At 41.8% G+C, this 14,666-nt stretch overlaps 1 protein-coding gene across 3 annotated transcripts; it reads left to right on the forward strand.

The window, feature by feature from the left end:
• The first annotated feature begins 2,342 nt into the window (after positions 1 to 2,342).
• Positions 2,343 to 13,958, forward strand: LOC110525273 (endoplasmin). Of its 3 annotated transcripts, none has more exons than XM_090234743.1 (14): positions 2,343 to 2,563; positions 4,095 to 4,382; positions 4,488 to 4,819; positions 5,042 to 5,153; positions 5,406 to 5,501; positions 5,648 to 5,764; positions 5,963 to 6,178; positions 6,356 to 6,421; positions 6,610 to 6,879; positions 7,320 to 7,565; positions 10,311 to 10,447; positions 10,636 to 10,714; positions 13,132 to 13,365; positions 13,454 to 13,958. In XM_090234743.1, exons 3-14 carry the CDS (start codon positions 4,488 to 4,490, stop codon positions 13,475 to 13,477), a joined length of 1,929 nt encoding a protein of 642 aa, XP_090090869.1. In that variant the 5' UTR covers positions 2,343 to 2,563; positions 4,095 to 4,382; the 3' UTR covers positions 13,478 to 13,958. The 3 variants fall into 3 exon arrangements, with proteins under 3 accessions (XP_090090869.1, XP_090090865.1, XP_090090863.1); XM_090234739.1 differs by having other exon boundaries at positions 2,443 to 2,563; positions 4,095 to 4,211; XM_090234737.1 differs by lacking the exon at positions 2,343 to 2,563 and adding an exon at positions 3,370 to 3,488 and having other exon boundaries at positions 4,095 to 4,211.
• The last annotated feature ends 708 nt before the right edge of the window (positions 13,959 to 14,666 follow it).

A 14,666-nucleotide genomic window follows, 5' to 3' on the forward strand; every position in this document is an offset into this window, starting at 1 on the left:
CACATCCAGATACTGCACACTATTTTGCCGCATGACTTCTTCGGCCTAGATCACACTGGTAGCGTCATGCGCAAAATAGTACCCTGTATCTGGATATGGGCGCAACAAAGTTCAACATTCACCTTCTGCTAACATTTTTGTCAAGCGGTCTACGCATAGTTTGATGTATGCGCTTGATAAATCCAACATATGCAGGACACACTGCAACTGCCTCTGCAACCAAATGCTGCAAGGCAGACGCAGCATTCCGTTGGAAATGAGTAGCTGTGTTCGAATACTCATGCTAACTGGACTATTTGTGACGTGAATTGAGTATATAAACTTAGCAAAAAAAGATCAGGACCCTGTCTTTCAAAGAATTTGTAAAAATCCAAATAACTTCACAGATCTTCATTGTAACGTGTTTTAAACGCTGTTTCCCATGCTTGTTCAATGAACCATGAACAATGAATGAACATGCACCTGTGGAACGGTTGTTAAGACACTAACAGCTTACAGACGATAGGCAATTAAGGTCACAGTTATGAAAACGTAGGACACTAAAAGAGGCCTTTCTACTGATTCTGAAAAACACAAAGAAAGATGCCCAGGGTCCCTGCTCATCTGTGTGAATGTGCCTTAGGTATGCTGCAAGGAGGCATGAGGACTACAGTTGTGGCCAAGGCAATAAATTGCAATGTCCATACTGTGAGACGCCTAAAACAGCGCTACAGGGAGACAGGACGGACAGCTGATCGTCCTTGCCGTGGCAGACCACATGTAACAACACCTGCACTAGATCGGTACATCCGAAAATCACACCTGCGGGACACGTACAGGATGACAACAACTGCCCGAGTTACACCAGGAACGCACAGTCTGAGCACTGATGGAGGGATTATCTGCAATAGCCTGTAGGCCTGTTGTAAGGCAGGTCCTCACCAGACATCACCGGCAACAACGTCGCCTACAGGCACAAACCCACCGTCGCTCGACCAGACAGGGCAGGCAGAAAGTGCTCTAAACTGATGAGTCGTGGTTTTGTCTCACCAGTGGTGATGGTCGCATTCGCGTTTATCGTCGAAGGAATGAGCGTTACACCGAGGCCTGTACTCTGGAACGAGGTAGAGGGTCCGTCATGGTCTGGGGCGGTGTCACAACATCATCGGACTGAGCTTGTCATTGCAGGCAATCTCAATGCTGTGTGTTACAGAGAAGACATCCTCCTCCTCGATGTGATACCCTTCCTGCAGGCTCATCCTGACATGACCCTGGATCCCGGATCTCAATCCCATTGAGCACGTCTGGGACCTGTTGGATCGGAGGGTGAGGGCTAGGGCCATTCCCCGCAGAAATGTCCGGGAACTTGCAGGTGCCTTGGTGGAAGAGTGGGGTAACATCTCACAACAAGAACTGACAAATCTAGTGCAGTGAGGTTCATTGCAGTACTTAATGCAGCTGGTGACTACACCCCCCCCCCCCTTTGTTCAGGTTCACATTCTGTTTGTTAGTCACACGTCTGGAACTTGTTCAGTTTGTATCCAATTGTTGAATCTTGTTATGTTCATACAAATATTTGCACATGTTAAGTCTGCTGAAAATAAACGCTGCTGACAGAGGACGCTTCTTTTTTGTTTATTTTAGTATGCACATTGGTCAAAGTATGGATATAGTTAGTATGCCAAAAGTTCCCGGATGTCGTACTAAATACGAATTATACACACAGGGGACACTATCTGTACTTTTAGGGCCCATAATGCAAATCTTCAGAAAATGGTGGTGGCTTCAATGTTTTCAGAAACATTCAGAAAATGACAGGAAATATGCTGCTAAAGTTTGAGAGCGACTAAAAATGCATTGACTCAACTAAGGACAAATGTTGCACAATGTAATAAATGACTTTTCAAATGTTACATTTATGTTGGCTGACAATTTGATAGCTATGCTATCCTTATGAACCGCATAGCACTACAGCAGTATGTACAGGCATGTTAGCTAGTTACCTACCGTTAGATGGATACTAATATATCAACTTGCCAGGCAGTATATGAACTAACCAATTTCTATTGACTTGATTATTCACAAGTGGTATCGTCGTTGTGCGTTTCAATGGACATTGTTAATTCTGGATATCTACTCCGGTTTCAGAGCATCTACTTTGAATATGGCTGGTGTCAGTAAACATCAGCAAAAATAGCGTAATTGTTGCCAGTAGCACTGTAAGTCACCAATGCTCTGGATAACATGAAAACAGCCTAACCAATTCTGCTAGATTGTGTAAAATGGTCAGTGTTCTCTCATTGTGTCTGGAAGTAGCTAGCCAACATTAGCCAGTTAGCTTGGGTGCTTGACTGCAGTTGAATGCTCTGCTCAACCCTACTCCTCGGCCAGGGGCGCTCCAGTGTGCGCTCTGAATGCTCAGAGCTAAACGCTCTGGATTTACGAATGCCCAGAACTCGCTCTAGCACTACAGATTGACTTTACGTACACACCTGAAATTGTCGATCATCATTCTCAAAGCCGCTGTTTACTTATAAGATCACTTTAGCACCGCCCTAAGAACCCGACTCAAACCTTCAAATAGGTATGTAATGACACATTATATAAACTCTTTATGGTGTTTTATTTACATTTGAGGCAATAAGGTGATAAGTTGGACAGATCGAGTGAAAAAGCCATTTTCCCACAAGACATCTCTCCTTCTCACTATCACGCATTAGTTTCGCTTCCCCACCCGCCATTTAATTTTTATTTTTTAAAAGACCCGACGGGGCTCATTGCCTGCTTAGAACTATGCAGAAACGAGCAGTGTTTAGGTCATGTAATTTAATCTTTTGGAAAGGGGAGAAATTGTGCTTTACAATGGTATTGACATTACAGTTGATCTGGAAGTATTACGTTTTTGGGGCGCTAAAATAAGGGCAATTGTACGGACCAAGGCGTTGTACAAGTTTACGTTAATGTTAGTGGCGACCCTACTTTGCGAACTACTAGTGGCATTTTCAAATTGGTTAACCTAGGCTATTACCCCCTACTAGACAGACCAGTTCCACACTGAAAATATGCTGAAACATTAGTTTGATGAAGACAGTATTTTTCATCGGAATCATTAAGCCTAGGCCTAATCACCAAACAGATGTCCTGGTCATAATTCATCCCCATAGTGTTCAATGTGGAATTGTTAATCCATTTAGAAAATTCAGAACAGGCTTAATTAACCTAATAGACCTTCTGTATATTGGAAAGACTGATTTTGGTTTGTAACCATGGGATTTCTTTCAACTTTCCAAATTGAGCCCTGTTTCAAATGATTACTCTTTGAATAACTGTTCTTGACATGAGATGTGAATCACTTCGGTCTAATCTGACCTATTTTTTTTTTTTTTAATCATAACTTTTTTTTTTTGACCAAAAATGTGTATTGGATGTGATCTTGGGAAATAAGAGCAGATTGTCTGTAAAATTTACAAAACAAGGCCATGCCATTGCACAACCATAGGCTTCTACAAGTGGGTACACTGCTGTTTCACAATATAACCAGTTGATATTAGTTTCAGGCAATTAGGATTCGTTATCTGTAATTGTTATGATAAATTAGGCATTGTTGGCGTGTAGTGAAATGTTGCTTTTCTAAAAATGGCTTATATAAGTTTATTTTGATTTTGTAGTCCTCCAAAAAAATGGTCAGTACTTGGAACAAAGGTCATATGACCATCCCTAATCAACTACGGCCAGTAATATCAAAGTCTCTGCAATTAGTGTGTGGTTTCATAACGTAGTGGGTTTAGCCATTCACCTTGGGAATGATTCAAGTGTAGCCTTTTCCCATGATCTAAGGGTGCTCTCTGGCTGAATTTAACCACATTACAATGATTAATACTTTTTATATCAGGTGACCCAAGCCCTAGTTTGGGAGCCACTGGCCTAACCACTATGCTACATCAGTAAGCCTACAGAATAATGCTTATTGCTAATAGCACACCTGCCTGATATGAACTGTGTAGGCTATCCTTTTGAAAGAGCGGTCCCTAAATACAGATTGTGGATTTAATCAAACCAAGGGGGCAAATGGGTATAAGTCAACCATAACCATCCTTTACTCCTGTGTGTTGTAGATCTTCTTGAGGGAGTTGATATCCAACGCCTCTGATGCTCTGGATAAAATCAGAATGATGTCTCTGACCAACGAGGATGCACTGGCAGCCAATGAGGAGCTCACCATCAAGATCAAGGTGTTTCATGGTCCTCACAGGTTCAATCTCAACTCACATTCCGTACTGGAGAATGTCCAAAGTTCCTCCTTTCAGACCTTCTCCAGTGGGTTTTGGGTTTTGAGACTGTTAGGAGCAGATGCAAGGAATCAAGTAAAGCTGAATTGAGGAAGAGCCAAACGCCTTAACTTTGTAAATGTTTTTGACTCATCCATTCCACAAGACATGGAAATCATAAGATAAATACTCGTAGGACTTCTGAGCTTGAGCTTTTTTCTTAATTTTTTTCCTCCCCAGATGGACAAAGAGAAGAACATGCTCCACATCACTGACACGGGCATCGGCATGACCAAAGAGGACTTGGTCAAGAACCTGGGTACCATCGCCAAGTCGGGCACCAGCGAGTTCCTCAACAAGATGACGGAGATTGAAACCGAGGGCCAGTCCACCTCTGAGCTTATTGGCCAGTTCGGTGTGGGCTTTTACTCTACCTTCCTGGTTGCCGACAAGGTGATCGTGTCTTCAAAGCACAACAACGGCACACAGCACATCTGGGAGTCTGACTCCAATGAGTTTTCTGTCATTGAGGACCCTCGCGGGGATACGCTCGGCAGGGGCACCAGCATCACGTAAGTGCCTCCAATGGCATACTCCCAAAAGTGAATATCCCGCCCATCTGGCAGTGCTCCAAGTATTTAAGTTTTGAATACTAGGTGATGGTATTCATATTGTGGCCATGATTTCAATGAACTACTTATGTAGCATTGAAAGATAAGATGACACGGGACAAAATCCCACAATGAAATCCAGTGTACAAAGCCTTGCATTTCGCATTTGTTTTACTCTTCCAGGTTGGTGATGAAGGAGGAGGCTACAGACTACCTGGAGCTGGAAACCATCAAGAACCTGGTCAAGAAATACTCGCAGTTCATCAACTTCCCCATCTACATCTGGGCCAGCAAGGTATAGGAGTGGAACTATACTATCATTTACTGTACATTGTCTCCTGTCCTCTCATCTGCACTGATTAGAAACATTATGTTGGTAGTTGCTCATCATTAGACTGGCTTTCATGTGGTCTGTTTTCAGATTATTGCAGATGGAGAGACAATTGAGGGCGTCATAGTTCGTTGTCAATGGCACAGCCCATGGTGTGTTTATAGCAGTGAGCTGTATAAATAATATTTTGCCATGTTCCCTTCTCTCCCTACCCAGACAGAGACTGTTGAGGAGCCCATCGAGGACACCGAGGTGAAGGATGACACTGAGGATGAGGTAGAGGTGGAGGAAGAGGAGGACAAGCCCAAGAAGGTTAAAACAAATTAGTTTTTATTTTGTTTTCCAAAACTCTCCTTCAGTTTATTTGATCCATTCCAATACTAGCACACCTAAGCCATCAACTTGATTTTGATAAGTGACTTTTTAAGTACCCAAGCAACTTCATTCCTTTCGTCCAGGTTGAGAAGACCGTGTGGGACTGGGAGCTGATGAACGACGTCAAGCCTATCTGGACGAGACCAGCCAAAGAAGTAGAGGAGGATGAGTACAAAGCCTTCTACAAGACTTTCTCTAAGGTATGCAGTCTGTACCTCCTTTTGACATTTCTTCCTTCCACTGGGTTTTTCTTAGCTAATGTGCCTTTTTATTTTTTTCTCTTTGGGGTCTTGTCTTAGTTTACTGTAAATCATTGACTGCTGATATAAAAAGGGCTTTATAAATCAATACATTTGATTGGTGTTCGAATTGTATTGATTTTTCAGTCTTCCCTCCAGGACACAGATGAGCCCCTCTCCCACATCCACTTCACAGCCGAGGGTGAGGTCACCTTCAACTCCATCCTGTTTGTCCCCGTTGCTGCCCCCAGGGGCATGTTCGACGAGTATGGAACCAAGAAGAACGACTTCATCAAGCTCTTTGTCCGTAGAGTCTTCATCACTGATGATTTCAATGACATGATGCCCAAATACCTGAACTTTGTCAGGGGAGTGGTGAGTGACGTAGCTTCTAGGGCTATGCAGGCTTGGATCAATAAAGGAAATTGAAAACGTTAGTTTACGATCTGAATTGACTGACTAGAAATGTATTTGACCCTGCTGTACATTTGAATGATAGTTCATTTAATACTTCAGTTTTTCTGATTTATGATAATGTGATTGTTTGGTTAGGTGGACTCTGATGATCTGCCACTGAATGTGTCAAGAGAAACCCTGCAGCAGCACAAGTTGCTCAAGGTGAGCCTCTCTAATCTCAAATAAGCAAGTTCAGACTGTTAACTGACAGGTTTCGGTCAGATCTCTTCTCTTTGGTGCTTACAGAAGATGATGATTTGAACATAATTACTTATCATTAACCAATGTAGTGAATGATGTGAGCTTCATAATTAAAGCCCCTTCCTCCCTTACGTTTCCCCTCCATCCAGGTCATCCGTAAGAAGCCGGTGCGTAAGACCCTGGACATGATAAAGAAGATTGCAGAGGAGCAGTACAATGAGAAGTTCTGGAAGGAGTTTGGCACCAACATTAAACTGGGTGTGATCGAGGACCACTCCAACAGGACACGTCTGGCCAAACTGCTGCGTTTTCAGACCTCCAACAGCGACACGGTGCTGGCCAGCCTGGAGCAGTACGTAGAGAGGATGAAGGACAAGCAGGACAAGATCTACTTCATGGCCGGGACCAGCCGCAGGGAGGTGGGTAGAGTTTGACTTTGAACACTCCCCTCTGTATAGTATAAATTACAGGTTTTTGTACTTGTAGGTATAGGTGACTCTGATGTAATGGTATGTATAACAGATGAAGGAGAACAGGTGCCAGCTGTACTTCAAGGCCAGAACCAGCTACAAGCAAGTGGGTAGAGGGTGGACCATAAACTGGATGAATTAAAACACTACCCTCTTAACTTTTCCCTTGACTTTTCCTCCCTTATCTTGAATTCTGATATTTTCAACCGAGGTCAAGGTAAGGAAGAAAGTCACATCCCTGAAAATCTGAATCAACCACTCTCAGCTGGTCCCAATTCGCTCACTACTCCTTCCCCTTGGCCCTTTGTTTGCAGCTCTGTAAGGAGTAATATAGTCAAGGTTAATGTTCCTATCCCTTGTCTTCCCTTGTGGAATGTCCTCTCCCCCAGGCTGAGTCGTCTCCCTTTGTAGAGAGTCTGTTGAAGAAGGGTTATGAGGTAATCTACCTGACAGAACCAGTGGATGAGTACTGTGTCCAGGCCTTGCCAGAGTTTGACGGTAAGCGCTTCCAGAATGTGGCCAAGGAGGGCATTAAGTTTGACGAGAGCGACAAGGCCAAGGAGACCAGGGAGGTCCTGGAGAAGGAGTACGAACCTCTCACCACCTGGATGAAGGACAGCGCCCTCAAGGACAAGGTAACGTGCAGATAATGAATGTGAAAGACCAGACTTCAGACAACATTTTTATTTTCCCGCTGTGGCGGTCATGACATTTTGTCAGCCGGTTGTCATGCAAAAGAGTGCCGATCTCACGGTAATTTACCTTCTAATAAACACGTTTAGCATCTCCAGGCCTCCACACATAATTAAACTTATCCCTCCTATTGTATTCCGCTAAGTTTCACATTCCGGCGTGCATGTGACCAGTGGCACCTTAAGTGGGGAGGATGGACTCATAGTAATGGCTGGAATGGAATAAATAGAATGGTATCAGTCGTTCCACAAATACATGCTTTTGATACCATTCTATTCACTCCATTCCAGACATTGAGCTGTTCTTCCCTCAGCAGCCTCCTGTGGAGTGTGCATATGAAGTGGCTATGTTGAGTGGAAAAGTGATCATTTGAAACGGGTCCTATAGGCTAGATTCAGTTATTTGGTGAATTGAGTTGTGAATGATACAAACTTAATCAAAATGTATATGGGTTGCATGATGTGACTAGACCGTTGACTATTGAGAAAGTTGGAAAAAAAAGAAGCTTGCCTTTCCTTGCCTCAGGCTGCACAGCTGTTCTCGTAAGTGATCATCTTTTCACCAATCAGATTGATCTCAATTTAATTTTGTCTTCAATATTATGTCAAATTAGTTTAGATTTAGAATGGCCATATCCATATGCACGCGAATGGAGGCTGCACGCTTTCCCGCCGGTGTGGGAAATGCCGGGTAGACATCTAAGAAGTAAAAACACTTTCACTCCATGCATCAACAACTGTTTGTAGAGCATGCTCTCCAAACTGCTCAAACTGTATGCCATGGGCTCTCTAACCCTGTTCTTGCAGCTACCCAGTGCTTAATTTGGAAAATTAAATGAACTCAGCAAAAAATAAACTTCCCTTTTTCAGGACCCTGTCTATCAAAGATAATTTGTAAAAATCCAAATAACTTCACAGATCTTCATTGTAAAGGGTTTAAACACTGTTTCCCATGCTTGTTCAATGAACCATGAACAATGAATGAACAGGCACCTGTGGAACGGTTGTTAAGACACTAACAGCTTACAGATGGTAGGCAATTAAGGTCACAGTTATGAAAACGTAGGACACTAAAAGAGGCCTTTCTACTGACTCTGAAAAACACCAAAAGAAAGATGCCCAGGGTCCCTGCTCATCTGTGTGAATGTGCCTTAGGTATGCTGCAAGGAGGCATGAGGACTACAGTTGTGGCCAAGGCAATAAATTGCGATGTCCGTACTGTGAGACGCCTAAAACAGCGCTACAGGACGGACAGCTGATCTTCCTCGCAGTGGCAGACCACGTGTAACGACACCTGCACAGGATCGATACATCCTTACTGAAAAAAATAAATAAAATGCCCAATTGCTAGGTTATTCAAATTCACTCATTTTTGCTTAAACCAACAGCAGCCCCTAAGGCTATACATTCTGACTCGTGGATAGACATTTAGATTTTTCATTAGCATTGACGTCAGTGGTTAGGACGATAGAGCCCGAAGTACCAGGCCATAAGGACAGGATGGTCGTTAGCAGGTTGGGTACTAACAAATTATGTCCAGAGTGCATAAAAATACATTACTGTGACTCAACGGTCACATGGAATTTTACTGCAGTTAGTGCCTAGGGAAAGTATTCAGACTCCGTGACTTCCACATTTTGTTAGGTTACAGCGTTATTCTAAAATGTATTCATTGTTTTTTCCTCAACCTACACTCAATACCCCATAATGACAAAGCAAAAACAGGTTAAGACAATGTTGCTTATTTATTAAAAAAAAAAACTTAAATATTACATTGACATAATGTTCCCCTTCTCCCCTGATTGCTCAGTTTGGCTGGGCGGCCAGCTCTAGGCATTTTGGTGGTTCTAAACTTCTTCCATTTAAGAATGCAGGCCACTGTTCTTGGGGACCTTCAATGCTGCAGAAATGTATTGCTACCGTTCCCCATATTTGTGATCTGACACAATCTTGTCTCGGCGCTCTACGGACAATTCCTTCGACCTCATGGCTTGGTTTTTGCTCTGACATGCACTGCCAACTGTAGGACCTTTTTTTAAATAGACAGGTGTGCATTTCCAAATCATGTCCAAGCAATTGCATTTACCACAGGTAGACTCCAAGGTGAAGACACATCTCAAGGATCAATGGAAACAGGATGCACCTGAGCTCAATTTTGAGTCTCAAAGCCAAGGGTCTGAATACTTATGTGAAGGTATTTCTTTTTTCTTTTTACCTGCTTTTGCTCTGTCATGGGATATTGTGTAGATTACTGAAGATTTGTATTAATTTAATCCATTTTAGAATAAGGCTATAACGTAACACAATGTGGAAAAAGTCAAGGGGTCTGAATACTTTCCGAAAACTACGTATGACTCACTGCCAGTGTGGCAGTGATATGGTCACCGCAACAGCCCTTGTCATGATTAAAAATATGCTCAACGGTGAATCCGACCCTAAATGTTTTGGGATGAAATGTTTAATTGTGTTTTTTAACTAGGCAAGTCTTAAGTACAAATTCCTATTTACAATGACTGCCTAGGAACAGTGGGTTAACTGCCTTCAGTGGGAGGACAGATTTTTACCTTGTCAGCTCGGGGATTCGCTCTAGCAACCTTTTGGTTACTGGCCCAATGCTCTAACCACTAGGCTACTTGTCATATATTGTGGGAAACCTTTTCTTATTTGCCAATTTTATTTTTTCTTTAGATTGAGAAGGCTATCCTGTCCCAGAGGCTGACTAAATCTCCCTGTGCCCTGGTAGCTAGCCAGTACGGCTGGTCTGGTAACATGGAGAGGATCATGAAGGCACAGGCCTACCAGACAGGGAAAGACATCTCCACAAAGTGAGTGATCACTATGCACTTCAGGTAGCATTCTGAAGTGTTGATGCTACACAAAAGCTCAATCTGTCAATGGAAAACTTGCATGAATATTTAAGGTAAACCTGGATCTCACTTCCTAATTAACACCCTTTGTTTTGTGACACTTTTTGATCTCTTCCTTTATATTGTGTTCTGCTTTGTATTTCCAGTTATTATGCAAGCCAGAAGAAAACATTAGAAATCAACCCAAAGCACCCTCTCATCAAGGAAATGCTGAAACGCATTTCTGTAAGTATCACATACATGTGAAGCTGTGTTCATAATACTCCCATCTCAACCTGATTATTGAGTGGTGCCAATGTGGTCCAAGCCAGAGAAAGTTCCTCATCTCATCAGTTGAGTGATGTCTGTAATACAACACAATATTATTGATCCACTATACAGCGCTCCATAGGTATTGGAACCCTACCCTTTTTTCTGTGTTGACTTTGTACTCCAGCACTTTGGATTTGAAATTCTGTTTATGACTGAGGTTAAAGTGCAGACTGTCTATTCATCTGAGGGTATTTTTGTACATAATTGCCCCCCCCCCCCTCCCCATTTTAGGGGAGCAAAAGTATTGGAACAATTTCTCTTGTGTGGATTAAAGTTCAGTATTTGGTCCCATGTACATAACATGCAATGACTACATTAAGCTTGTGACTCTACAAATGTGTTTTTGTTTTATTTTGTGCCCGATTTAGAAGTGAATGGTAAATGTATTAATTTTGGAGTCACTTCTATTGTGAATAGGATGTTTCTAAACACGTCTACATGAATGTGGATGCTACCATGATTACGGATAATCCTGACTGACTCGTGAATAATGAGGTGAGAAAGTTAAATACATCATACGTCCAAAGAAATGCTAACATCTCACCTTTACAATAACAGGGGAGGATAACGTTTTTGTAATGGAGTAGTTTATGTGCGTCGCACTCATTCAGGATTTTCCATAATCATAGTAGCATCAACATTAATGTAGAAGTGTTTAGAAACATATATTCTTTATAATAAGTGACTCCAAAATTACACTACATTATTAACCATTAATTTATATTTGGGCACAATCTGAAACAACAAAATGCATCCAACAAATTTGTACTTACAAGGTTGATCTTGTCATTGTGTGCTATGCCTATGGGACTAAATACTAAATGGTTGACTACTTTAATACACAAGTAAAATTGTCCCCTAAAATGGTGACTAGGTTCAAAAAGTACTGTAATTTCTAAATGGTTCAACCAATATGGATGGTCTCCAATTTAAAGCGGAGTCTGCACTTTAACCTAATTTTATCCTTCCATTACATGTCACTCTCCCAATACTTTTGGAGCTCACTGATAGACACTGACAACTGACATGGTAAATGTTGCTGTCAGTCTGGTGATCTGTGGGCAGGTATTACTGTTTTTTTGTTTAAAACACTAACTGGATGTCACCCTAGACAAGTGTCTGCTAATAGTGTTGGAGTAGTGAACTACATGTAATTTAACTTAATTTTGCAGTAGCTTGGCGGTAGTTGAACAGAATTCATATCTAGGTAGTGTTTTCAGTAGTTAATTTTTCTCTCCATGTAACAGTGTAGCAAACTGCTAAAAAAGTTGTGAAGTAGGCTATTTCCTTTTTTTCGGCATCAGACCCGGGCCCAGTTTCCCAAAAGCATATTTAAGGCTAAGTTAGTCGTTAGAACCTTCGTAGTAGCATCGTTAAATTTCAGAGCTGTTTCCCAAAATCATTGTTATTAACGTTCTTGAAAATGCCCGTAATCAAACATAAACCATGTGATACTATGTCTCTGACTGCTTAACTTCAGAACAAAATTGACAAGAAAACAAAGTTGTCAATGTCTTAATACAACCAACCTATAAAATATTCTTCAAATTAACTGAGATGGCTGAATTAAAATATAAACGCTAGAATATAGGCCTATTTCAGTCATATTGGAATGCATTTCATGTTCTATTTTGCTACTTGTGGGCTATGTTTGTAATTTGTCTCCAATATATTTCATGTGTAGCTGAACATGTGCCAAATCGGAGATTTAGTGCATTTTTTAAAATTAAGTATTATAATAAGCCACTTTAATAGTGGTAGTTTTTCTCTAGGAGCTGATCCCTCGTCAGTATTGTGAAATAATGTAAAGGTAAGATTTGAATGGAGAAAGCGGATCGAAGGGCAGCGCTCCCTTTTTTTCGAACCTATCAGCATCGACACATGCTCCAATGACTCACTTAGTAACGCATGTTACGTCTTCAGCCGTTGTAGGAACGATTAATCTTTATGGAACTTGTGGAACTTGTGAGCTTAAGTTCCATCACTATCTGGGAAACCGGGCCCTGCCTAATTCTCACGTAGTCCATTTGTTTTTGGTGTTTAGGTTGTTACACATTCTGTTAACATATGACCCCAAAGTGACCATTTGTAGTCTTGACATTTCCGATAAACATATGATGGTTAAATTAAGTCGTTTGGATGTAGTAAACTGCTTTTTTTCAAAGAGAATTTCAGTTAAATAGTTTACTTTTAAGGTTCGCTTTAGTTAAGCTAAACTTTCAGTGTGAAGTAATTGGTAGCGTGGTAAACTCTTAAGAATAGCTTCCCCAACACTGCTACTAAATGACTCGAACTGTAAATATAACTTATTTGTATTCCTCTCCCCATAGACTGATGCCAAGAACCAGACTGCCTCAGACCTGGCCATGGTGTTGTTTGAGACGGCCACGCTGCGTTCAGGCTACCAGCTTCAAGACACCAAGGCCTATGGAGACAGGATTGAACGCATGCTGCGGCTCAGTATGAACGTAGATCTCAACGAACAGGTTGAGGAGCCAGAGGAGGAGCCTGAAGAGGCGGCAGAGGCTGAGGAAGAAGAAGAAATTCAAGATGAGGATGAAGTGGTATGTTTCTAAGTACAACAACTATGTTTAGGCCAGTATCCACACATGAAGGCCTGTTACTAACTTTTCCTTCGTTTTTCCCATGCAGGTAACAGATAAAGATGAATTATAAAGCATTAAATGAGTGTGGGTGTCATGATGGACCTATCCTGGAGCTGAGCCACAACCAAGACCACCCATGGCTAACCAAGTCCTAGCCTTGAAATTCAGACTGAATTTAGCTTCATTCTGTACGTTTCTCTCCATTATCTATGAATTAGTCATTACGACAGTAAAACCGTGTGATTCATTCTGGATAGCCAAGACCACCACCAGCTGGCCAAGAACACCAACGGTCAGTGAAGACTAGCCAGGTCCCAGATCGGTTTGTGTGGTCTTGCCCAACAGATCAGGCTAAGTCAAGACATTGATGGCCATTGGCCACCTTTCACTCACTCGGGAAGGTCCTGATCGGATTTTTTTATAAGGCTTTGGTTTTGTTTTGTTGCGTTCCTCATGATTGTAAATTTGTTAATATTTCACTGAGCTGTCTTTGGGAAAGATGTGATCGATACTGTCACTTGATCCCATTAAATAAATATTTATTGGGAAAAGAGTGACTTTTTTTATATTTTGTTTAATTATTATTTTTTTTAACCAGGTAGTTGAAAACAAATTCTTATTTACAATGACGGCCTACCCTGGCCAAATCCTCCCCTAACCCAGATGACGCTGGGCCAATTGTGCGCCTCCCAATGGGACTCCCGATTCTAGCCGGTTGTGATACAGCCCGGGATCGAACCTGGATCTGTAGTGACTGCTCTTAAGAATAGCTTCCCCAACAGCCTTAGACCACTGCACCACTCGGGAGGCCCTCTATTATTATTTTTTTTAACTCTTTAAGAAGCACATGCAGTGGCTGACACGGAAAACAGATCTGGCAATAAGAATAGGCTGTACTCTTGACCATTTACATCTAGGGATTGAGTTTTGCGCTTGAAGGAACTTTCTTTTAGGTTCAGTTTCATAATGTGCACCTGCTCGTTAGTTCGCTAGCTAATCGGGCGGGGGGGGGGCCTGTCACAAAGGGATTTTCATAGCAGGTTAGATCATTTCTCTTAACCTCAGTCTCCTAAACTGCTATGAAAAAGTCACTTCGGTATATTTCATATGAAACAAATGGGGTAGAAAGTGCAGCACAATGCACACAACACTAAGTGCTTTACCAAGCTTAGCTATCTCGCAAGATGAAGAAATCTAATTCACTTCAAATCAAATTCATTTATATAGCCCTTCGTACATCAGCTGATATCTCAAAGTGC

The sequence above is a fragment of the Oncorhynchus mykiss genome, chromosome 1 (assembly GCF_057628025.1).
Source record: "Oncorhynchus mykiss isolate SJ-2025 chromosome 1, ASM5762802v1, whole genome shotgun sequence".
In the NCBI taxonomy this organism is placed as follows: domain Eukaryota; kingdom Metazoa; phylum Chordata; class Actinopteri; order Salmoniformes; family Salmonidae; genus Oncorhynchus; species Oncorhynchus mykiss.